At 42.2% G+C, this 18,271-nt stretch overlaps 1 protein-coding gene across 5 annotated transcripts; it reads right to left on the minus strand.

The window, feature by feature from the left end:
• Positions 1–1,162: 1,162 nt before the first annotated feature.
• Positions 1,163–17,563, minus strand: LOC146237157 (hydroperoxide isomerase ALOXE3-like). Of its 5 annotated transcripts, XM_084687475.1 has the most exons (25): positions 16,822–17,563; positions 16,526–16,673; positions 15,961–16,159; positions 15,194–15,346; positions 15,009–15,074; positions 14,741–14,819; positions 12,678–12,825; positions 12,168–12,366; positions 11,404–11,556; positions 11,219–11,284; positions 10,972–11,029; positions 10,590–10,755; positions 9,874–10,069; positions 9,702–9,783; positions 9,435–9,557; positions 9,120–9,223; positions 7,529–7,701; positions 7,258–7,401; positions 6,616–6,819; positions 6,386–6,472; positions 6,098–6,267; positions 5,510–5,631; positions 2,646–2,746; positions 2,353–2,523; positions 1,163–2,248 (listed from the first exon to the last, which is right to left on the minus strand). In XM_084687475.1, the coding sequence occupies exons 2-25, from the start codon at positions 16,664–16,666 to the stop codon at positions 2,069–2,071; spliced, it is 3,285 nt and encodes a 1,094-aa protein (XP_084543601.1). In that variant the 5' UTR covers positions 16,667–16,673; positions 16,822–17,563; the 3' UTR covers positions 1,163–2,068. The 5 variants fall into 5 exon arrangements, with proteins under 5 accessions (XP_084543601.1, XP_084543603.1, XP_084543602.1 ...); XM_084687477.1 differs by lacking the exons at positions 16,526–16,673; positions 16,822–17,563 and having other exon boundaries at positions 16,005–16,144; XM_084687476.1 differs by lacking the exons at positions 15,961–16,159; positions 16,526–16,673; positions 16,822–17,563 and adding an exon at positions 15,549–15,670.
• Between the last annotated feature and the right edge of the window lie 708 nt (positions 17,564–18,271).

The raw sequence follows: 18,271 nt of genomic DNA on the forward strand, positions 1-18,271 counted from the left end.
ACTATTTTTATTATTATTTTTAGGGGTGCTGAGATAAATTTAGGGGTGCTTGTTTCATCTGATGCCTTGGACTTGTATCAGATTACCTGGATGGCTATGGGTATCAGCTTGTCGTCTGGGGTCTTCTGGAGCAGAACGAGAGGAGCCGTAAGGTACTGCTGTTTCCCGTTGATCACGTTAGCGGTCACTCCATCCAGCTGTTTGTAGTCCACCAGGTAGATGTTCCCCTTCTGTTTGAGAGAGGGGAAAACTTGCTGAATGAATGGAATCTCAACAACATCTTAGGGGGACTTGGTTGTAGTTTCTCAGTCTAAAAGATCAATTGTGTTACATAACCTTCAGGTTGGAAGTACAGTACCAGGGCTGCCAACTTTTCCAAAAACCTTGGCGTGAGATTTGGTCTGATGGGTACAGAATATGAAATTGAAAGAATATTTAATAAAACTAAACAACGTTAGATTATTGAAATGGCTGTGGTAAAACAGGTTGGGGTCTGGATGGATGAAAAGTAGCCATTTGAATAAAATTCATTTTGCGGCGATACAGTTAGACTATCCACTGGTGCCTCTATGATTCCAAAACATTGTTTGTTGAATTGTAAGTTGTTAGAACCGATGCATAGCTACAGTTACCAAGATACATGAGGACATTTGAAAGTATTTAGTCAAACTGAACCAGCTCGTCTTGCTCACATGTTGTGAAAATTAAGCAGACGTCTTTCGTTAATTAAATGAAATGAATTAAATGAATTAAGAAAGATAGTTTTTCCCCTTTATTTAATGATAGGACAGATCAATGTTCATTCAAAAACCTAACGGCCCTTGGAAAGATAATTGTCCAGTCTGCGTGTGCAACATTCCCACCCCTAATATCAACCTCCTCTCTGTGAGGTCCAGTTATTTTATTTGAGTTAGCAGCGTCACACTAAAACAGGTAGTAGCAATGGTTACTTTTTACTTAAGTATATGTCAAAGCCCATACTTCTTTAACTTCTACTGGAGTGAAAGATGTGTGTACTTTGGCCATCTCTGGTTTCAGACTGTGAGCATGTGAGTGACAAACACCAACATTTGTGAAATATCAAAAGCAAAAAGTAAATATTGTGGAATTCAACAGTTCCTCAGACAGGAGTGGAGTCAACGAACAGAGTTTATTTCTCAAGTCAAAAAGGCGGCTTGATGGTTTTTATTCAGGCAGGAAGTCAAGTACAGACAAACACTGGAATAAAAAGGCCCTGATCACATCCCCAACACCTGGTTATATAGGCAAATATTAGCCCACACCCTCTTTCACCAAAAATATATGATTGAGCAATAAAGAACCTGCGTGCGCAGCCTAGGCTTGGCTGTGTCCTAGAATGCCCTGTTCCCCCCAAAAACCCAATCCTGCTTGACTACCGTCTCTGGACCCTGATGTCCTCAGTCGAACCTTGTCTTCAACTTCCCCACCTTCTTTGTTATCCTCTCCTGTTCCAACTCAGGACTCTCCCATGGGTCCCCTTCAGTTTCTACCGACCCTCTCATCCCACGATGAAACACTTAAACAAATAGCAACCTCCCGGTTCTCTCCGTTTTCTCCTTCAACTCTAGTTGGCATTCCAGCTGTTCCCAAAACAAAGACGCAAACACAGGAAAAAGGGGTCCTACTGCATCAAACAGCCTCGAGAGACACCCTTGGCCCCCCTTCTCCTACAGACCTCTGCAGCTACATTCCATTCTGCTAAGACAGGCCTTCCCCTAGCCTAGACCTGAACTGACCCTATCCACCTCACTGCCCTGCCACCCAATAATCTATTTCCCACAACATAAATCTGTCATTACAATTTCTATTTTTATCAAAATATCAGCATACAGTTTCATTCATGTATAAATCATATTCACTTTTGTAATATATCGTCTCAATGAAAACTTTAATCTAATGTTACTGATGAGGTGAGGCAGGAAGCTCCCTGCAGGAAACAACAGGAGCATATTCTGACACACAACCAACATGCTATTACCATCCTAATCAGATCTAAACCCAGAGCAGGTACCAGATGCTGATGCAGGATGAGGCCCCTGTCTGCTGTCTAAAGGGCCACACTGTTCTCCATCTTCTCAGGATCCAGGTATTTGTAGGGAACGTCCAGACCGGAGTTCCTGGTCTTGACAGACTCACTGAAGGCCTTCAGCTTTGCTTGGAATTCCTTTATCAGCCTGCAGGGGGCGTCCTCACTGAAGTGCTCCTCTGGGTATTCACCAAGAGGGACCTGGCGAGGACGTGAAGAATATGCCAGTTATGGATAATCATCTGTCTCACAAGACCGGTGTCAGTTCACCTGCCAGGGACTGGTGGAGTCTTTGTTGAACTTACAAAGTCAGTGGACTGTTCGCTGAGTAGCCACAGAGTGGCCATGCCATTCGCCGTAGCGTTGACATTTGGCAAAGTCTGCAGCATGGTGCTCTCAGAACTCTGCCCCTTAGTGGTGGGAGGAGGCAGTTGCAGGGAGACCGGGGCGTTGAGCGGCCAACCGCCATAGTCGAACTTCAAAGAGGGGAAACAGCTAATTTTTATTACCAGGTTGGTGTTAAATACTACAGAGGAAGAACTGACTGGTAGTGACAGTTTGGAAATGCTTTCACTTGGAGTTTTACGTAGAATCCTACCTGTCCACTGTTGACAGCAGAGTGCTGGGTGGAGCCTGTAAAGATCACCATGGTGACAAACTTGACAAGTTCCCGCAAAGTCTCGAAAGATTCAGGGATTCCTGGAAAGGGAGGAGACATGAGAAGAAAGGCAAAAAAACGCTTTCATTGGATGTTATAGAGCCTGAAGGAGACAGAAATATAAATACAAAAAAATTATAACAGAAAAGTATATATGACTATAAAGAGAATAATTCAATGCTATGATCCATGTGAGTGACACGTAAATTAGCAAAGGTTGCAACATAACACTGTGTGTTTCAAGACCATAACAATATATAAATATTAGGGCTGTCAAAGTTAACGCGTTAATAACGCGTTAACGCAATCTCACTTTAACGCTACAAAAAAAAATTGTGCCGTTAACGCAGGTTTCTTTTTGACCCTGGGAATCATAGACATAAAAGAGTTTCTATGCTGTCGTCACATGACTTCGACTGCCAATGGTAGCTGAATGATGGAGAGGGCTTTTAGATGGGAAGTTCCATTTCAAGAAGTTGCGAGACGGCTCGTTTTACAATGGTGTATGGAGGACCAAACCTGCCATATTTACAAATGAATGAATGAATGAATAAATAAAAGTCCACATCCATGCATTTAGACATAAATAAACGAATATATATATATATGAATTAATGCACAATTGTCAATCAATAGTTACATATATTTTACATGTATGTATGTATTTATTTTTGTATTCATTTATTGATTGATTGATTTATTCATTAATTCATTTATATATTCATTTATTTATTCCTTCATTCATTGTTCCCAATATGATAATGAGAGGAGGCCAGTAGGCGTGGAAACTGATGTTCAGACATTGCAATCAATCCAGAGCCATAGATTTAATCTAGCTAACGCCTGGGACACACTGGCTGAGAAGCGCCCTGGAGCGCCACAATATCCTACGAATGGCGCGATGCTGTTCACACTAGAAGCGCATTTCTCCACGCCGGTCACCAAGCCTTTCACCTTCTCTGAGCTTTCCTTTTATACATGTAAAGCTGACATGGTACATAAACATGGCATAGGCTACAGGCTATTTAGGCAACTTGTTGCTCCAACAACCGTCGCAACGGCATCCCATTCCCAACATAACGTGGCAACGTTTGTCTTTTGTTGCCGTAGTCTTTGTAAAATATGTGCTGTGGGGCATACAACTCCATTTAGGACTAAGCTACTTTTCATCTTCGATGATTTACTTTGTGTCGTCAATCTTCACAAATTTCTCTTCTGCTTGATTGGGGGCTATGACAGATCGTCTATCTCGCTCTTACACACAGGACAAATATGTTGGTTTGACAATCAACAATCAGGATTTTAAATGTTTACATTTTGAAAATTGATCGGATATCGTTTTTATCGGGGTAAACACATGGTTGGCCGGTCTGCGTAGTGAAGTTGGGTGTTAAGTGATAGCCCACAACTGACGTAGTAAAATCTTTATAACATGTTTGTTTATCCAAATATCATGGTGAATTAAATCTTTGTCAACAAGGTCGGCCAGCCTGTCCATGTAGGCTATGTTGTCCATGACAGCAAGGATGGATGTAAGGCTACATAATCGAATACAAAGCGTTGAAAACGATTAGCCAATGGTGTGTCAAATACCGCCTACCTATTTTGATTGACACATCTCATTAACATATTGAGAAGAAGAAATACAGGAATGAATGAATAAATCAATGAATAAATCAATGAATAAATCAATGAATAAATCAATGAATAAATCAATGAATACACAAATAAATACATAAATACATGTAAATTATAAGGTAATATTGATTGACAATTGTGCATTAATTAGTACACGTATTAATTTATTTATGTCTAAATGCATGGATGTGGACATTTATTTATTCATTCATTCATTTGTAAATATGGCAGGTTTGGTCCTCCATAGTGTTTACTGATTGTCAGGCTAAGTTTAGTTATCACCGGAGTACTTCCAGCCTAAACTATCGGATGCAAGCAAAGCACACGGCTAGCAGCAGCAGCGTTAGCGCTGTAGCAGCAGCAGCGTTAGCTCCTGTAACAATTGGCAGACAACACTCGCAAAAGAAGCGAGCTGCCTGAGTTCAACAAAATAGAAACTGTCTTGTTCAGTATTAAGGTCAATCTGCTTAAGTATCTGAAGTATGTTTGAGTGAGATTTGAATATTATTGAGCAGGATATTGTAGTAAGCTATGAGACAACATGTCTTAAGTATTTTATTTTCCAGAAGTCACATTTTGTAGATGTTTATTAGCAGTATAGTTTGTGAGTGAATAAAACTCCCAATGTAAGTTGTGTTCCATCTGAACTTCTTATATGGACATGATCATCCTGTTAGGCCTATTTTAAGTTTTGAAGTACAGCCTTTTAATGTTTTTTTTTTTTTTTATCATTTATTGGGGTAACATTTTAACAGATTAAATAGTTTGCAATTAATTATGATTAATCGCAGTTAGTAATGTGAAATAATGCGATTAATCGCGATTAAATATTTAAATCGCTTGACAGCCCTAATAAATATACATTAAAGGCAGGGTAAAAAAAAATCTGATATCTGTGGGTATCACATGACTGAAATAAACACAACAAATCATTTAGTTTTTATCAAACTAAATGATTGGACCGGCTACTTGTCTGTGTACCTACCCTCCGACAGTATACAGGCGTTCATGTGTTTTGGGGGAGTGGCTTATTGGGAAGTGGTGGGATATTTGTGTTTGAATCCTTCAAACTCTTGCCAAAATTCACAAAACCTAGGTTGCATCTTGCCTAAGTTCACAAAAATGTCCTACCCTGCCTTTAACTATGGTGCTCTGAACTGTGTTACCTGAGCTGGCCCTGGACAGGAATCCATGGATGAAGATATCCTTGATCCAGTTCTGCAGCTCAGAGTCCTGCTGGACGTCAGAGTCTGACTTGTAGTAGTGACCGATCACTCCCTGGACAAACCTATGAACAACCACAAAACACGTATAAAGCCAAGGTCTGAATGCACCTCTCATCTGCTGTTTGTAAATGTTAACAGTTGTTCCTGTGGATCATATCCTACAGCAACATACACACCTGTGGATTATATCCCACAGCAACATACACACCTGTGGATCACATCCCACAGCAACATACACACCTGTGGATCACATCCCACAGTAACATACACACCTGTGGATCACATCCCACAGCAACATACACACCTGTGGATCACATCCCACAGTAACATACACACCTGTGGATCACATCCCACAGCAACATGCACACCTGTGGATCACATCCCACAGCAACATACACACCTGTGGATCACATCCCACAGCAACATGCACACCTGTGGATCACATCCCACAGCAACATGCACACCTGTGGATCACATCCCACAGCAACATACACACCTGTGGATCACATCCCACAGCAACATACACACCTGTGGATCACATCCCACAGTCTGAGCCCATCGTCTCTGTAGTAGAAGTTGGGGATGGATTCCAGACCTCGTGCAGCTATGTCCTCCGGCAGACAGAGGGAGCTGTAGGTCAGAGAGGACAGCGCTCTCCGCAGGAGAGTGAACATTCCCTCTCCACCCAACGCTGAATACTTAACAGAAAATTAGAAGAAATAGATTTAGTTTCATACAGATCTAACCTTTTTTCCACATAATTGGAATATGTCTAAGTTTGTTGCATTGTGTATAGTAACAGTACAATGTTCCTACCTGATTGAAAAATCCGTCTTCTGATATCAGCTTAGATCTGGCCAGGGCGTTGATTTTAAGGGTGTAGCGGGTATGGGGAACGAGTAGCTGAAACAGGACAAATCATTTAATAAATATTAAAACTGGTGGAGATTAATGATGTTCACTGATGTTCACATTCTGCCTTACAAACCAACCTGGTATTGGTAGTAATGTTTCATGTAACAATTATCACAACACAACCTGCTGACCTTGTAGAGGGGGTGCACCATGGGAAAGTTGCGCAGCAAGGCCACAGCGAACACCTCGCAGAGGATGTGGGTACGCAGCAGGTGGACGTTCAGCTCGTGCTCAATAAAGTGAGCGCTCCTCACAAAGATCTTGGCCATCAGCCAGTCGTACTCTGAGTCGGTGGGTAAGAAGATGGGGTTGTCCTCTCCTGGCTTCTGCTTCAACTGTGGAGAGGAGAGACAAGAGGTCAGGCACAAACTGTGGAGAGGAGAGACAAGAGGTCAGGCACAAACTGTGGAGAGGAGAGACAAGAGGTCAGGCACAAACTGTGGAGAGGAGAGACAAGAGGTCAGGCACAAACTGTGGAGAGGAGAGACAAGAGGTCAGGCACAAACTGTGGAGAGGAGAGACAAGAGGTCAGGCACAAACTGTGGAGAGGAGAGACAAGAGGTCAGGCACAAACTGTGGAGAGGAGAGACAAGAGGTCAGGCACTAACTGGAGAGCAGAGACAATCTGCTCACAGAGAAACATTGTCTCTGTTTTTTCATATGATGACATTTACTCACATAGACACACAGTCTGTAAAAAAACATAGTTCCCAACATGATGGGACTATCACAATTGTTTTATCTGACGCCTTGGACTTGTATTATAAGATTACCTGGATGGCGATGGGTATCAGTTTGTCGTCTGGAGTCTTCTGGAGCAGAACGAGAGGAGCAGTAAGGTACTGCAGTTTCCCGTTGATCACGTTAGCGGTCACTCCATCCAGCTGTTTGTAGTCCACCAGGTAGATGTTCCCCTTCTGTTTGAGAGAGGGGACAACTTGCTGAATGAATGGAATCTCAACACCATCTTTTGGGGACTTGGTTGGAGTTTGTCGTCAAAAGCTTATTTTGTGCTACATAACCCTCAGATAGGAAGTACAGTACCTTGATTTCGTCAGTTAGGCTACTGGCTCCGCGCAGGGAGGCCCTGACCATGTCGTCGGTGACGGGGAAATTCTCGGGTAGCTTGAGGCACTTTTTGATGATCGTGGGGTTGACTCCGTTCAGGAACTGGTAGCCAAATAAAGTGTCGTCTTTCCAGTGTTCCTGGACGTAGTCTGATGGGTACCGAACATGAAATTTAAAGAATATTTAATAAAACTAAACAACATTTGATTATTTAAATGGCTGTGGTAAAACAGGTTGGGTCTGGATGGATGAAAAGTATCTGAGGCTATAGCATTAGACTATGCACTGGTGCCTCTGTGATTCCATAACATTGTTTGTTGAATTGCAAGTTGTTAGAACCGATGCATAGCTACGGTTACCAAGATACAGGAGGACATTGAAAGTAAGTATTTAGTGACGCACAAATTGTAGAGTTGAGGTGTGTTGATGTAGGAATATTAGTGACTCAGGCCTGTGATAGTTCTGTGCATGTAGGTCATTACATGTTAGTGGAATGACCTACAAGCTACTTTCCTCTGACACAGTTACTTACCTTTCATGAACTAGCTCTTCATGCTCACATGTTGTAAAAATCAAGCAGACGTCTTACATTTATTAAGTAAAAAAATTATTGATTTGCTTGACTTCACCAGAACACATGTTCTTTAGACTGTACCCTGCTTCCTTGGAATAGTATGAGTTACTTATTATCCTGCTCCCTGCAAATGTCCCCTTTATTTAATGATAGGACAGATGGAAAGAGACAAAAAAGCAGGGAGAGAGAGAGAGAGAGAGAGAGAGAGAGAGAGAGAGAGAGAGAGAGAGAGAGAGAGAGGGAGAGAGAGAGGAGAGAAAACATGCAGGCAATGGCCTCAGTCGAATTTGAAACCAGGAATTAGTCTCTTACCCAGTGAGCTAACACAGTCTCTTACCCAGTGAGCTAACACAGTCTCTTACCCAGTGAGCTAACACAGTCTCTTACCCAGTGAGCTAACACAGTCTCTTACCCAGTGAGCTAACACAGTCTCTTACCCAGTGAGCTAACACAGTCTCTTACCCAGTGAGCTAACACAGTCTCTTACCCAGTGAGCTAACACAGTCTCTTACCCAGTGAGCTAACACAGTCTCTTACCCAGTGAGCTAACACAGTCTCTTACCCAGTGAGCTAACACAGTCTCTTACCCAGTGAGCTAACACAGTCTCTTACCCAGTGAGCTAACACAGTCTCTTACCCAGTGAGCTAACACAGTCTCTTACCCAGTGAGCTAACACAGTCTCTTACCCAGTGAGCTAACACAGTCTCTTACCCAGTGAGCTAACACAGTCTCTTACCCAGTGAGCTAACACAGTCTCTTACCCAGTGAGCTAACACAGTCTCTTACCCAGTCAGCTAACACAGTCTCTTACCCAGTGAGCTAACACAGTCTCTTACCCAGTGAGCTAACACAGTCTCTTACCCAGTGAGCTAACACAGTCTCTTACCCAGTGAGCTAACACAGTCTCTTACCCAGTGAGCTAACACAGTCTCTTACCCAGTGAGCTAACACAGTCTCTTACCCAGTGAGCTAACACAGTGTCACAGCCTCACCTGATATGGGTGTCTTGTGATCACTGAAAGCTTTGCTGATGTCATCGATGCTCTTCCAGGGTTCCTCCAGGTCTATCAGACCCTTGAAGTACAGCTTAGCCTGGCTGAATTATTGTACCAACACACATTTTCAGGCCCATATTTCATAACAGAAATCAATTCAGGTTCAGTGAGGAATTATGTAAAACTTTGACCCAATAAGTTGAAGAAGCTATTTTGGTGAAAATTCTGTTTTCTATTCTGGTAAATATTCTAGTTTTGTGGATTGAGATAAAACACAAAACAAACCACACACACACACATAGTGAAACTTACTCCAACAAAGCTGTTGAGCCGAACTCTATTGTCTTGGTGTAGGAGAATTGGACCTCTAGGGGCAGAGACGAGGGCCCCTCAGATTTCATGCAGTGAGGTAAACCTTGTTTATATAAAGCCCATCTGAAGAACAGCACAGAATGAAATGTTACGACATTCTTTGACATCAGTCATATTCAATTCATGTCTGTATGAATGCAATGATGTGAATGACCCCTCATGACCCCTCAACCTCTAAACTCTGAACCTTGACCCCTATGACCTCACCTGTAGTCCTGTGCTCTTTCCTGAAGCTCCTTCTCCCTACAGAACTTGGCAAGAGGATTGATGTCATCAAACACTCTTTTAGCTGTACAAAAAATAAAATATTTGAGTTAACCTCCAGTTCCTCCAGTCATGTCTGTAATGTGTGTGGTGTGTGTGTGTTTAACCATCTGACCTTTGCCCTCTCTGAAGTAGTGGACCTTGTTGTCTAAGATCCACCTGTGGACAGGGAAATGTGTCATGTCCTCCTCTGGGGTCACCACGGTGACTTTGGTACAGAACCAGTCATCAGAAACGAGCAGAGCTTGCTTGTCCAGTTCCAGCACCACCAGGTCGCCCAGGGAGGTGGGGCATTCAATAGGGAATGTATACTGGGAAACAAGAGAAAGTCAAAGAGAAAATGAGTAAAAAAAGGAAAGAATGACAACTTTCAAACAAAGAATGACTTCACATACTGGAAAAACTAGTTAGTTTGTTTATCGTCATGGTTTACACTGGTTTCCATATGCATACACAGAACAAGGCCATTGTTACCTGCAAGTAGACTACGATAATAAACAGAAGAAAAAAGCAGACATTAACTTCTTATAGTTAATTAATAATGTAATAATATTTGAATTATACTAAGGTCGATAATAATATATGTCACAATAAGACATGACTCATCAGCTACAACCTACACAACTGTTGTACACCTGTTAGCACAGTTACACACACACACACACACACACAATTTCATCCCTAATCAGACAGAACCAGATCACAATCCAAATTTTAAAATCCAGTTTAGTTGGATTCCATATCAGATGGAGTTTTATAATTGAGCAAAAACTACCCAACACAAGTAAAATTATGAGTGTGACTTCTATCCAGGTCGGACACCCACTTTACCTCTTTTGTGTCAAATCCATAGAATGGACTGGCCCTCTGACGAACGCTCTCTCCCTTCGTCCCCACCAGCTTGATGTAAACACGATTGTATGTGCCAGAGAACGCCAAGTCACCCGTAAACACAGTCACAGAGTAAGACACCGTGGTCTTTCTGAAAAAACTAAAGCTTTAGAAAAATATATTACTATTAGAATTATAATTGATACAGGTTAATTTAGTCTGTGAAATATGACCCCTGACCCCTATGACCTTCCCTGTAGTCCCTGACCCCTATGACCTCACCTGTAGTCCCTGACCCCTATGACCTCACCTGTAGTCCCTGACCCCTATGACCTCACCTGTAGTCCCTGACCCCTATGACCTCACCTGTCATCCTCCTTACCTGAGCTGCGTCTCGCTACGGGACACCAGAGGATGGATGTCATCAAACGCTCTTTTAGCTGTACAAAGAAGAAAATACAATTTTCCTTTATTTTCTTAGACATTTATTTATCCTCATACCAGGGAGGGAGTATCCACCATCCACTATATCATATTAAATGACAATGAAGTGCTATCTATGGCGGTTAACAACATTAGATGTATTAGTGTTTACTTATACTCTATTGTGCACAGTGTCATTGCTGCACCTGGTATAATCTCTTCCAGCGGCTCCAATTTATGTTTTCCTCCTTGGGTGGTCACGAGCGCACACACTTAAAAAAAAAAACATGTCATGGAGCAGGGGACTGACAGCAACATAACCAATCACACCATGACAGACGCTCCACTTAGCACCAACTGCGATCTTTAATTTGAAATGAATGTAGCCTACTGGCATTCTGGGTCATGTGGGTTTCCCGTAGGTGTTGGAGCTCCGGAGCAGCCATGGTATCGGCGCCTATGGTCTCTGCACTGAACCATGGCACCACCGTCACAGCTGTCTCCATGTCTTTCTCAGTCTCCTCATTCACAGCGTTACCTATGTCTGATTTCAAATGCAAACCAGAAAAATTAAGACAATTGCATTTGATCCACATAGGACCTTTTTTTATATAAGGCAGATAAAAACACGTTGAGCATAAATATTTATTAGTGTTTATAGTTTCTGAATTAAATTAAGAATATATATAAATGCAGGGAACTTTGAGTGCTCAATATTTATTGTCTCAGATTTTTTCTGCTCCACCTTTTTCTCCTTTTTGCTTCCTCTTCATTACATTGTAGAAGAAACAAACACGTTATACACTTTCCAAACTCGGTGGGCTGTTGTTTAGATCGGACTGACTCGACTCACTACCGCTCCAACTCTAAACCCAGAAGACGAGGATGTATTGACCAATCACGGTCTGTAAAACCGATGCACAAATGTACTGTTCTAGTTTTCACCAAACTCACTCCAGTAAAACGGTTGTATAGTATCCTATTTAATACTGCGCTCAAAGTGAACACAGCCGATTAAACTATCATATAGGTTTATATATAACAAATTGTATATATATAGTTTCTTTTTTCTTGCATTGTGCCGCGGCTATTTCTTTGACCTTTAACGTGTGTTTGGAGTGTGTGTGTGTGTGTGTGTTTGTGTAGCGAGCTGACCTTTTCCATCTCTGAAGTAGTGGACCTTTTTGTCTGATATCCACTTGTAGACAGGGAAATGTGCCGTGTCCTCCTCTGGGGTCACCACGGTGACTTTGGCACAGAACCAGTCATCAGGAACGGCCAGAGCTTGCTTGTCCAGTTCCACCACCACCAGGTCACCCAGGGAGGTGGGGCATTCAATAGTGAATGTACAAGACTGAGGAGAGAGAGAGAGAGAGAGAGAGAGAGAGGGAGAGGGAGAGGGAGAGGGAGGGGGAGGGGGAGAGGGAGGGGGAGAGCGAGAGCGAGATGGAGAGCGAGATGGAGAGCGAGATGGAGAGAGAGAGAGAGAGAGAGAGAGAGAGAGAGAGAGAGAGAGAGAGAGAGAGAGAGAGAAAAAAACGTGGGAAAGAGTGAGGGAGTGAGAAAATGTTTGTTCAAATGTTATATGTTTATTTAATATATATAATATACACATACACGACCATTTTAACAGGTACAACTCTCCAAGTCGGGCCCTTGCCTTACCTTTCCTGTTTGAAACCCTTCACTCAGAATAAACTCCCAACGACTCTCTCCCTTCATCCCCACCAGCTTGATGTAGACATGGTCCGATGTTCCGGAATCCAGCAGGTCGCCAGTTACCACGGTCACCGAGTATGAAAACATTTTCTTTCTGGAAAACAATTGTTAGAAATTTGCAGTAATGTTTATTTTTATTTATAATACGGGTGGATGAAATCAAGCATTCTGATTGGTTGAGAGGGAGTTCCGGGGTGTGCATTATTGAGCGATAAAATAATGTACGCCTTTTCACATTTACCTTAAAAAGGGAGCGTTCCATATTAGTGCGCACTTAAAATAACTTAGAGGGTGCCGAAGAAAAAGACTGTCTACAAGTACTGGTGTTCAGCAGTTTATTAGCAAGCTAGACAAGCAACAGTCGGTTAATTTTGGAGCAATGATATTGCACTGTCCCGTGCTATCAGTGCTAATTAGCTAGTCTAGCTTCTCAAACGTTGGACGGAAGCTCAGGTCTTGCCATTAGTTGCTAACTAGATATCCATTTATTTAATTTTAGCTTCGTAGCCACGCAATTACATGACCTGGTCTTGGCTTCTTAAAACGACGTTTTCCACGGATGTACAGTTAATGGAGATATCCAAATCTACATAAGCCATAACCTTAACAACAGCCTAATGTTAGTCTATCGAGTCCCAAGTCACTCGTAACTAGTTAACAGCATATGTAGGCTAGCTAGTAGCATATACCCAGTGCCTACGAAACATTTATGATTGATTTAGAATGTTAAGGCCTGATGTTTAAATTAAATATTATTTTATGGAAAGTGTCCCATTGTCGTTGTTGGTTTGAAGGCAACTTTTATAAAATGAGCAATGAGAATGAATGAAATGGTAAAAGATCTAGCTAGGCTAACAAACGAAGTTCACAATGTCAATGTTGTTTGTCCGTTGCATAGCAACACGTCCGGGACTATTTTCTCTCAGCCACACTGAAATACGATACACAACGTTTGTTGGCTATAACTATTTTGTGCTGAAAGGCAGCATACTAATTATTTACTATTTATAATTTTGCTGGTAACCGTATTATAAAAGCAATAAGGTACTCGAGGCAGTACACTATCGTCAATAATGTACGGGTTCCAGAGTGTTGTTAGGCAAACCTTGGAACCCGTACATTATTGACGATAATCTACTGCCTTGAGTACCTTATTGCTTAATTCAATTGTGATTGATGCAAGTTACTGTAATCTCCTTGAAATTAACAGTCTATTGGATAGAATGAACTGTCAAAAATGTCAGTAAGTTCTTTAATTAATAGACTGGATACAACTCCTTTGACCGTTTCCATGAATCTGACATTATTTAAATAATTTGCTAATGACATTAAATAAAAGAGTGTTTGTCGTCCTCTAAGAAGTATTACAGTAAAGAAAGTCTGTTTTGGAAATAAGTATTGGAATATTCTAATGACCCGTACCTGTTGTAGATGTGAACTCAGACACCCAGAACTCAACTGAACGTAGTCACTACGTTTATGAAAAGGCGGACAAAACACTTTCTTCATCAATTGGTGTTGTCGGCAGGATGAGGGCAAGACAGATGGGAGGAGAGAGGAGAGGGAAGCCCTCACCTGTAGTCCCTGACTCCTATGACGTCACCTGTAGTCCCTGACTCCTATGACCTCACCTGTAGTCCCTGACCCCTATGACCTCACCTGTAGTCCCTGACCCCTGACCCCTATGACCACACCTGTAGTCCCTGACCCCTATGACCTCACCTGTAGTCCCTGACCCCTATGACCTCACCTGTAGTCCCTGATCCCTGAGCCCTATGACCTCACCTGTAACCCCTGACCCCTATGACCTCACCTGTAGTCCCTGATCCCTGAGCCCTATGACCTCACCTGTAACCCCTGACCCCTATGACCTCACCTGTAGTCCCTGACCCCTGACCCCTATGACCTCACCTGTAGTCCCTGATCCCTGAGCCCTATGACCTCACCTGTAGTCCCTGACCCCTATGCCCTCACCTGTAGTCCATGAGCCCTGACCCCTATGCCCTCACCTGTCATCCTGGGTTCCTTCCTTGAGCTCCTTCCTACAGGACTTGGCCAGAGGATTGATGTCATCAAACGCTCCTTTAGCTGTACAAAGAAGAAAATACAATTTTCCTTTATTTTCTTAGACATTTATTTATCCTCATACCAGGGAGGGAGTATCCACCATCCACTATATCATATTAAATGACAATGAAGTGCTATCTATGGCGGTTAACAACATTAGATGTATTAGTGTTTACTTATACTCTATTGTGCACAGTGTCATTGCTGCACCTGGTATAATCTCTTCCAGCGGCTCCAATTTATGTTTTCCTCCTTGGGTGGTCACGAGCGCACACACTTAAAAAAAAAAAAATGTCATGGAGCAGGGGACTGACAGCGACATAACCAATCACACCATGACAGACGCTCCACTTAGCACCAACTGCGATCTTTAATTTGAAATGAATGTAGCCTACTGGCATTCTGGGTCATGTGGGTTTCCCGTAGGTGTTGGAGCTCCGGAGCAGCCATGGTATCGGCGCCTATGGTCTCTGCACTGGACCATGGCACCACCGTCACAGCTGTCTCCATGTCTTTCTCAGTCTCCTCATTCACAGCGTTACCTATGTCTGATTTCAAATGCAAACCAGAAAAATTAAGACAATTGCATTTGATCCACATAGGACCTTTTTTTTATATAAGGCAGATAAAAACACGTTGAGCATAAATATTTATTAGTGTTTATAGTTTCTGAATTAAATTAAGAATATATATAAATGCAGGGAACTTTGAGTGCTCAATATTTATTTTCTCGGATTTTTTCTGCGCCACCTTTTTCTCCTTTTTGCTTCCTCTTCATGACATTGTAGAAGAAACAAACACGTTATACACTTTCCAAACTCGGTGGGCTGTTGTTTAGATCGGACTGACTCGACTGACTACCGCTCCAACTCTAAACCCAGAAGACGAGGATGTATTGACCAATCACGGTCTGTAAAACCGATGCACAAATGTACTGTTCTAGTTTTCACCAAACTCACTCCAGTAAAACGGTTGTATAGTATCTTATTTAATACTGCGCTCAAAGTGAACACAGCCGATTAAACTATCATATAGGTTTATATATAACAAATTGTATATATATAGTTTCTTTTTTCTTGCATTGTGCCGCGGCCATTACTTTGACCTATAACGTGTGTTTGGAGTGTGTGTGTGTGTGTGTGTGTTTGTGTAGCGAGCTGACCTTTCCCATCTCTGAAGTAATGGACCTTTTTGTCTGATATCCACCTGTAGACAGGGAAATGTGCCGTGTCCTCCTCTGGGGTCACCACGGTGACTTTGGTACAGAACCAGTCATCAGGAACGGCCAGAGCTTGCTTGTCCAGTTCCACCACCACCAGGTCACCCAGGGAGGTGGGGTATTCAATAGTGAATGTACAAGACTGAGGAGAGAGAGAGAGAGAGAGAGAGAGGGAGAGAGAGAGGGAGAGGGAGAGGGAGAGGGAGAGGGAGAGGGAGAGGGAGAGGGAGAGGGAGAGGGAGGGGGAGATGGAGGGGGAGAGGGAGGGGGAGAGGGGGAGAGGGAGAGCGAGATGGAGAGTGAGATGCAGAGCGAGATGGAGAGCGAGATGGAGAGCGAGAGAGAGAGAGAGAGAGAGAGAGAGAGAGAGAGAGAGAAAAAACGTGGGAAAGAGTGAGGGAGTGAGAAAATGTTTGTTCAAATGTTATATGTTTATGTAATATATATAATATACACATACACAACCATTTTAACAGGTACAACTCTCCAAGTCGGGCCCTTGCCTTACCTTTCCTGTTTGGAGCCCTTCACTCAGAATAAACTCCCAACGACTCTCTCCCTTCATCCCCACCAGCTTGATGTAGACATGGTCCGATGTTCCGGAATCCAGCAGGTCGCCAGTAACCACGGTCACCGAGTATGAAAACATTTTCTTTCTGGAAAACAATTGTTAGAAATTTGCAGTAATTTTTTATTTTTATTTATAATACGGGTGGATGAAATCAAGCATTCTGATTGGTTGAGAGGGAGTTCCGGGGTGTGCATTATTGAGCGATAAAATAATATACACCTTTTCACATTTACCTTAAAAAGGGAGCGTTCCATATTAGTGCGCACTTAAAATAACTTAGAGGTTGCCGAAGACTGTCTACAAGTACTGGTGTTCAGCAGTTTATTAGCAAGCTAGACAAGCAACAGTCGGTTAATTTTGGAGCAATAATATTGCACTGTCCCGTGCAATAGTGCTAACTAGCTGGTCTAGCTTCTCAAACGTTGGACGGAGGCTCAGGTCTTGCCATTAGTTGCTAACTAGATATCCACTTATTTAATTTTAGCTTCATAGCCACGCAATTACATGACCTGGTCTTGGCTTCTTAAAACGACGTTTTCCAAGGATGCACAGTTAATGGAGATATCCAAATCTACATAAGCCATAACCTTAACAACAGAACAGCCTAATGTTAGTCTATCAAGTCCCAAGCCACTCGTAACTAGTTTACAGCATATGTAGGCTAGCTAGCTAGCATACAGTGCCTACGAAACATTTATGATTGATTTAGAATGTTAAGGCCTGATGTTTAAATTAAATATTATTTTATGGAAAGTGTCCCATTGTCGTTGTTGGTTTGAAGGCAACTTTTATAAAATGAGAAATGAGAATGAATGAAATGGTACAAGATCTAGCTAGGCTAACAGACGTAAAGTTCACAATGTCAATGTTGTTTGTCCGTTGCATAGCAACACGTCCGGGACTATTTTCTCTCAGCCACACTGAAATACGATACACAACGTTTGTTGGCTATAACTATTTTGTGCTGAAAGGCAGCATACTAATTATTTACTATTTATAATTTTGCTGGTAACCGTATTATAAAAGCAATAAGGTACTCGAGGCAGTACACTATCGTCAATAATGTACGGGTTCCAGAGTGTTGTTAGGCAAACCTTGGAACCCGTACATTATTGACGATAATGTACTGCCTTGAGTACCTTATTGCTTAATTCAATTGTGATTGATGAAAGTTACTGTAATCTCCTTGAAATTAACAGTCTATTGGATAGAATGAACTGTCAAAAATGTCAGTAAGTTCTTTAATTAATAGACTGGATACAACTCCTTTGACCGTTTCCATGTATCTGACATTATTTAAATAATTTGCTAATGACATTAAATAAAAGAGTGTTTGTCATCCTCTAAGAAGTATTACAGTAAAGAAAGTCTGTTTTGGAAATAAGTATTGGAATATTCTAATGACCCTTACCTGTTGTAGATGTGAAGATGTTCAGTTGGGTTGGCTCCTGTGAAACACCTGTTGTAGATGGGAAGATGTTCAGTTGGGTTGGCTCCTGTGAATCACCTGTTGTAGATGTGAAGATGTTCAGTTGGGTTGGCTCCTGTGAAACACCTGTTGTAGATGTGAAGACGTTCAGTTGGGTTGGCTCCTGTGAAACTCCTATTTCACTACGGCCCCTTTTATATGTGAGCAAAGGTGTGACACCTCCAGATTCCATGGAAATTAAGGGGGGAGTTAAC

Source organism: Hypomesus nipponensis, chromosome 22 (genome assembly GCF_054491055.1).
Source record: "Hypomesus nipponensis isolate SF chromosome 22, ASM5449105v1, whole genome shotgun sequence".
NCBI classification, from domain to species: Eukaryota; Metazoa; Chordata; class Actinopteri; order Osmeriformes; family Osmeridae; genus Hypomesus; species Hypomesus nipponensis.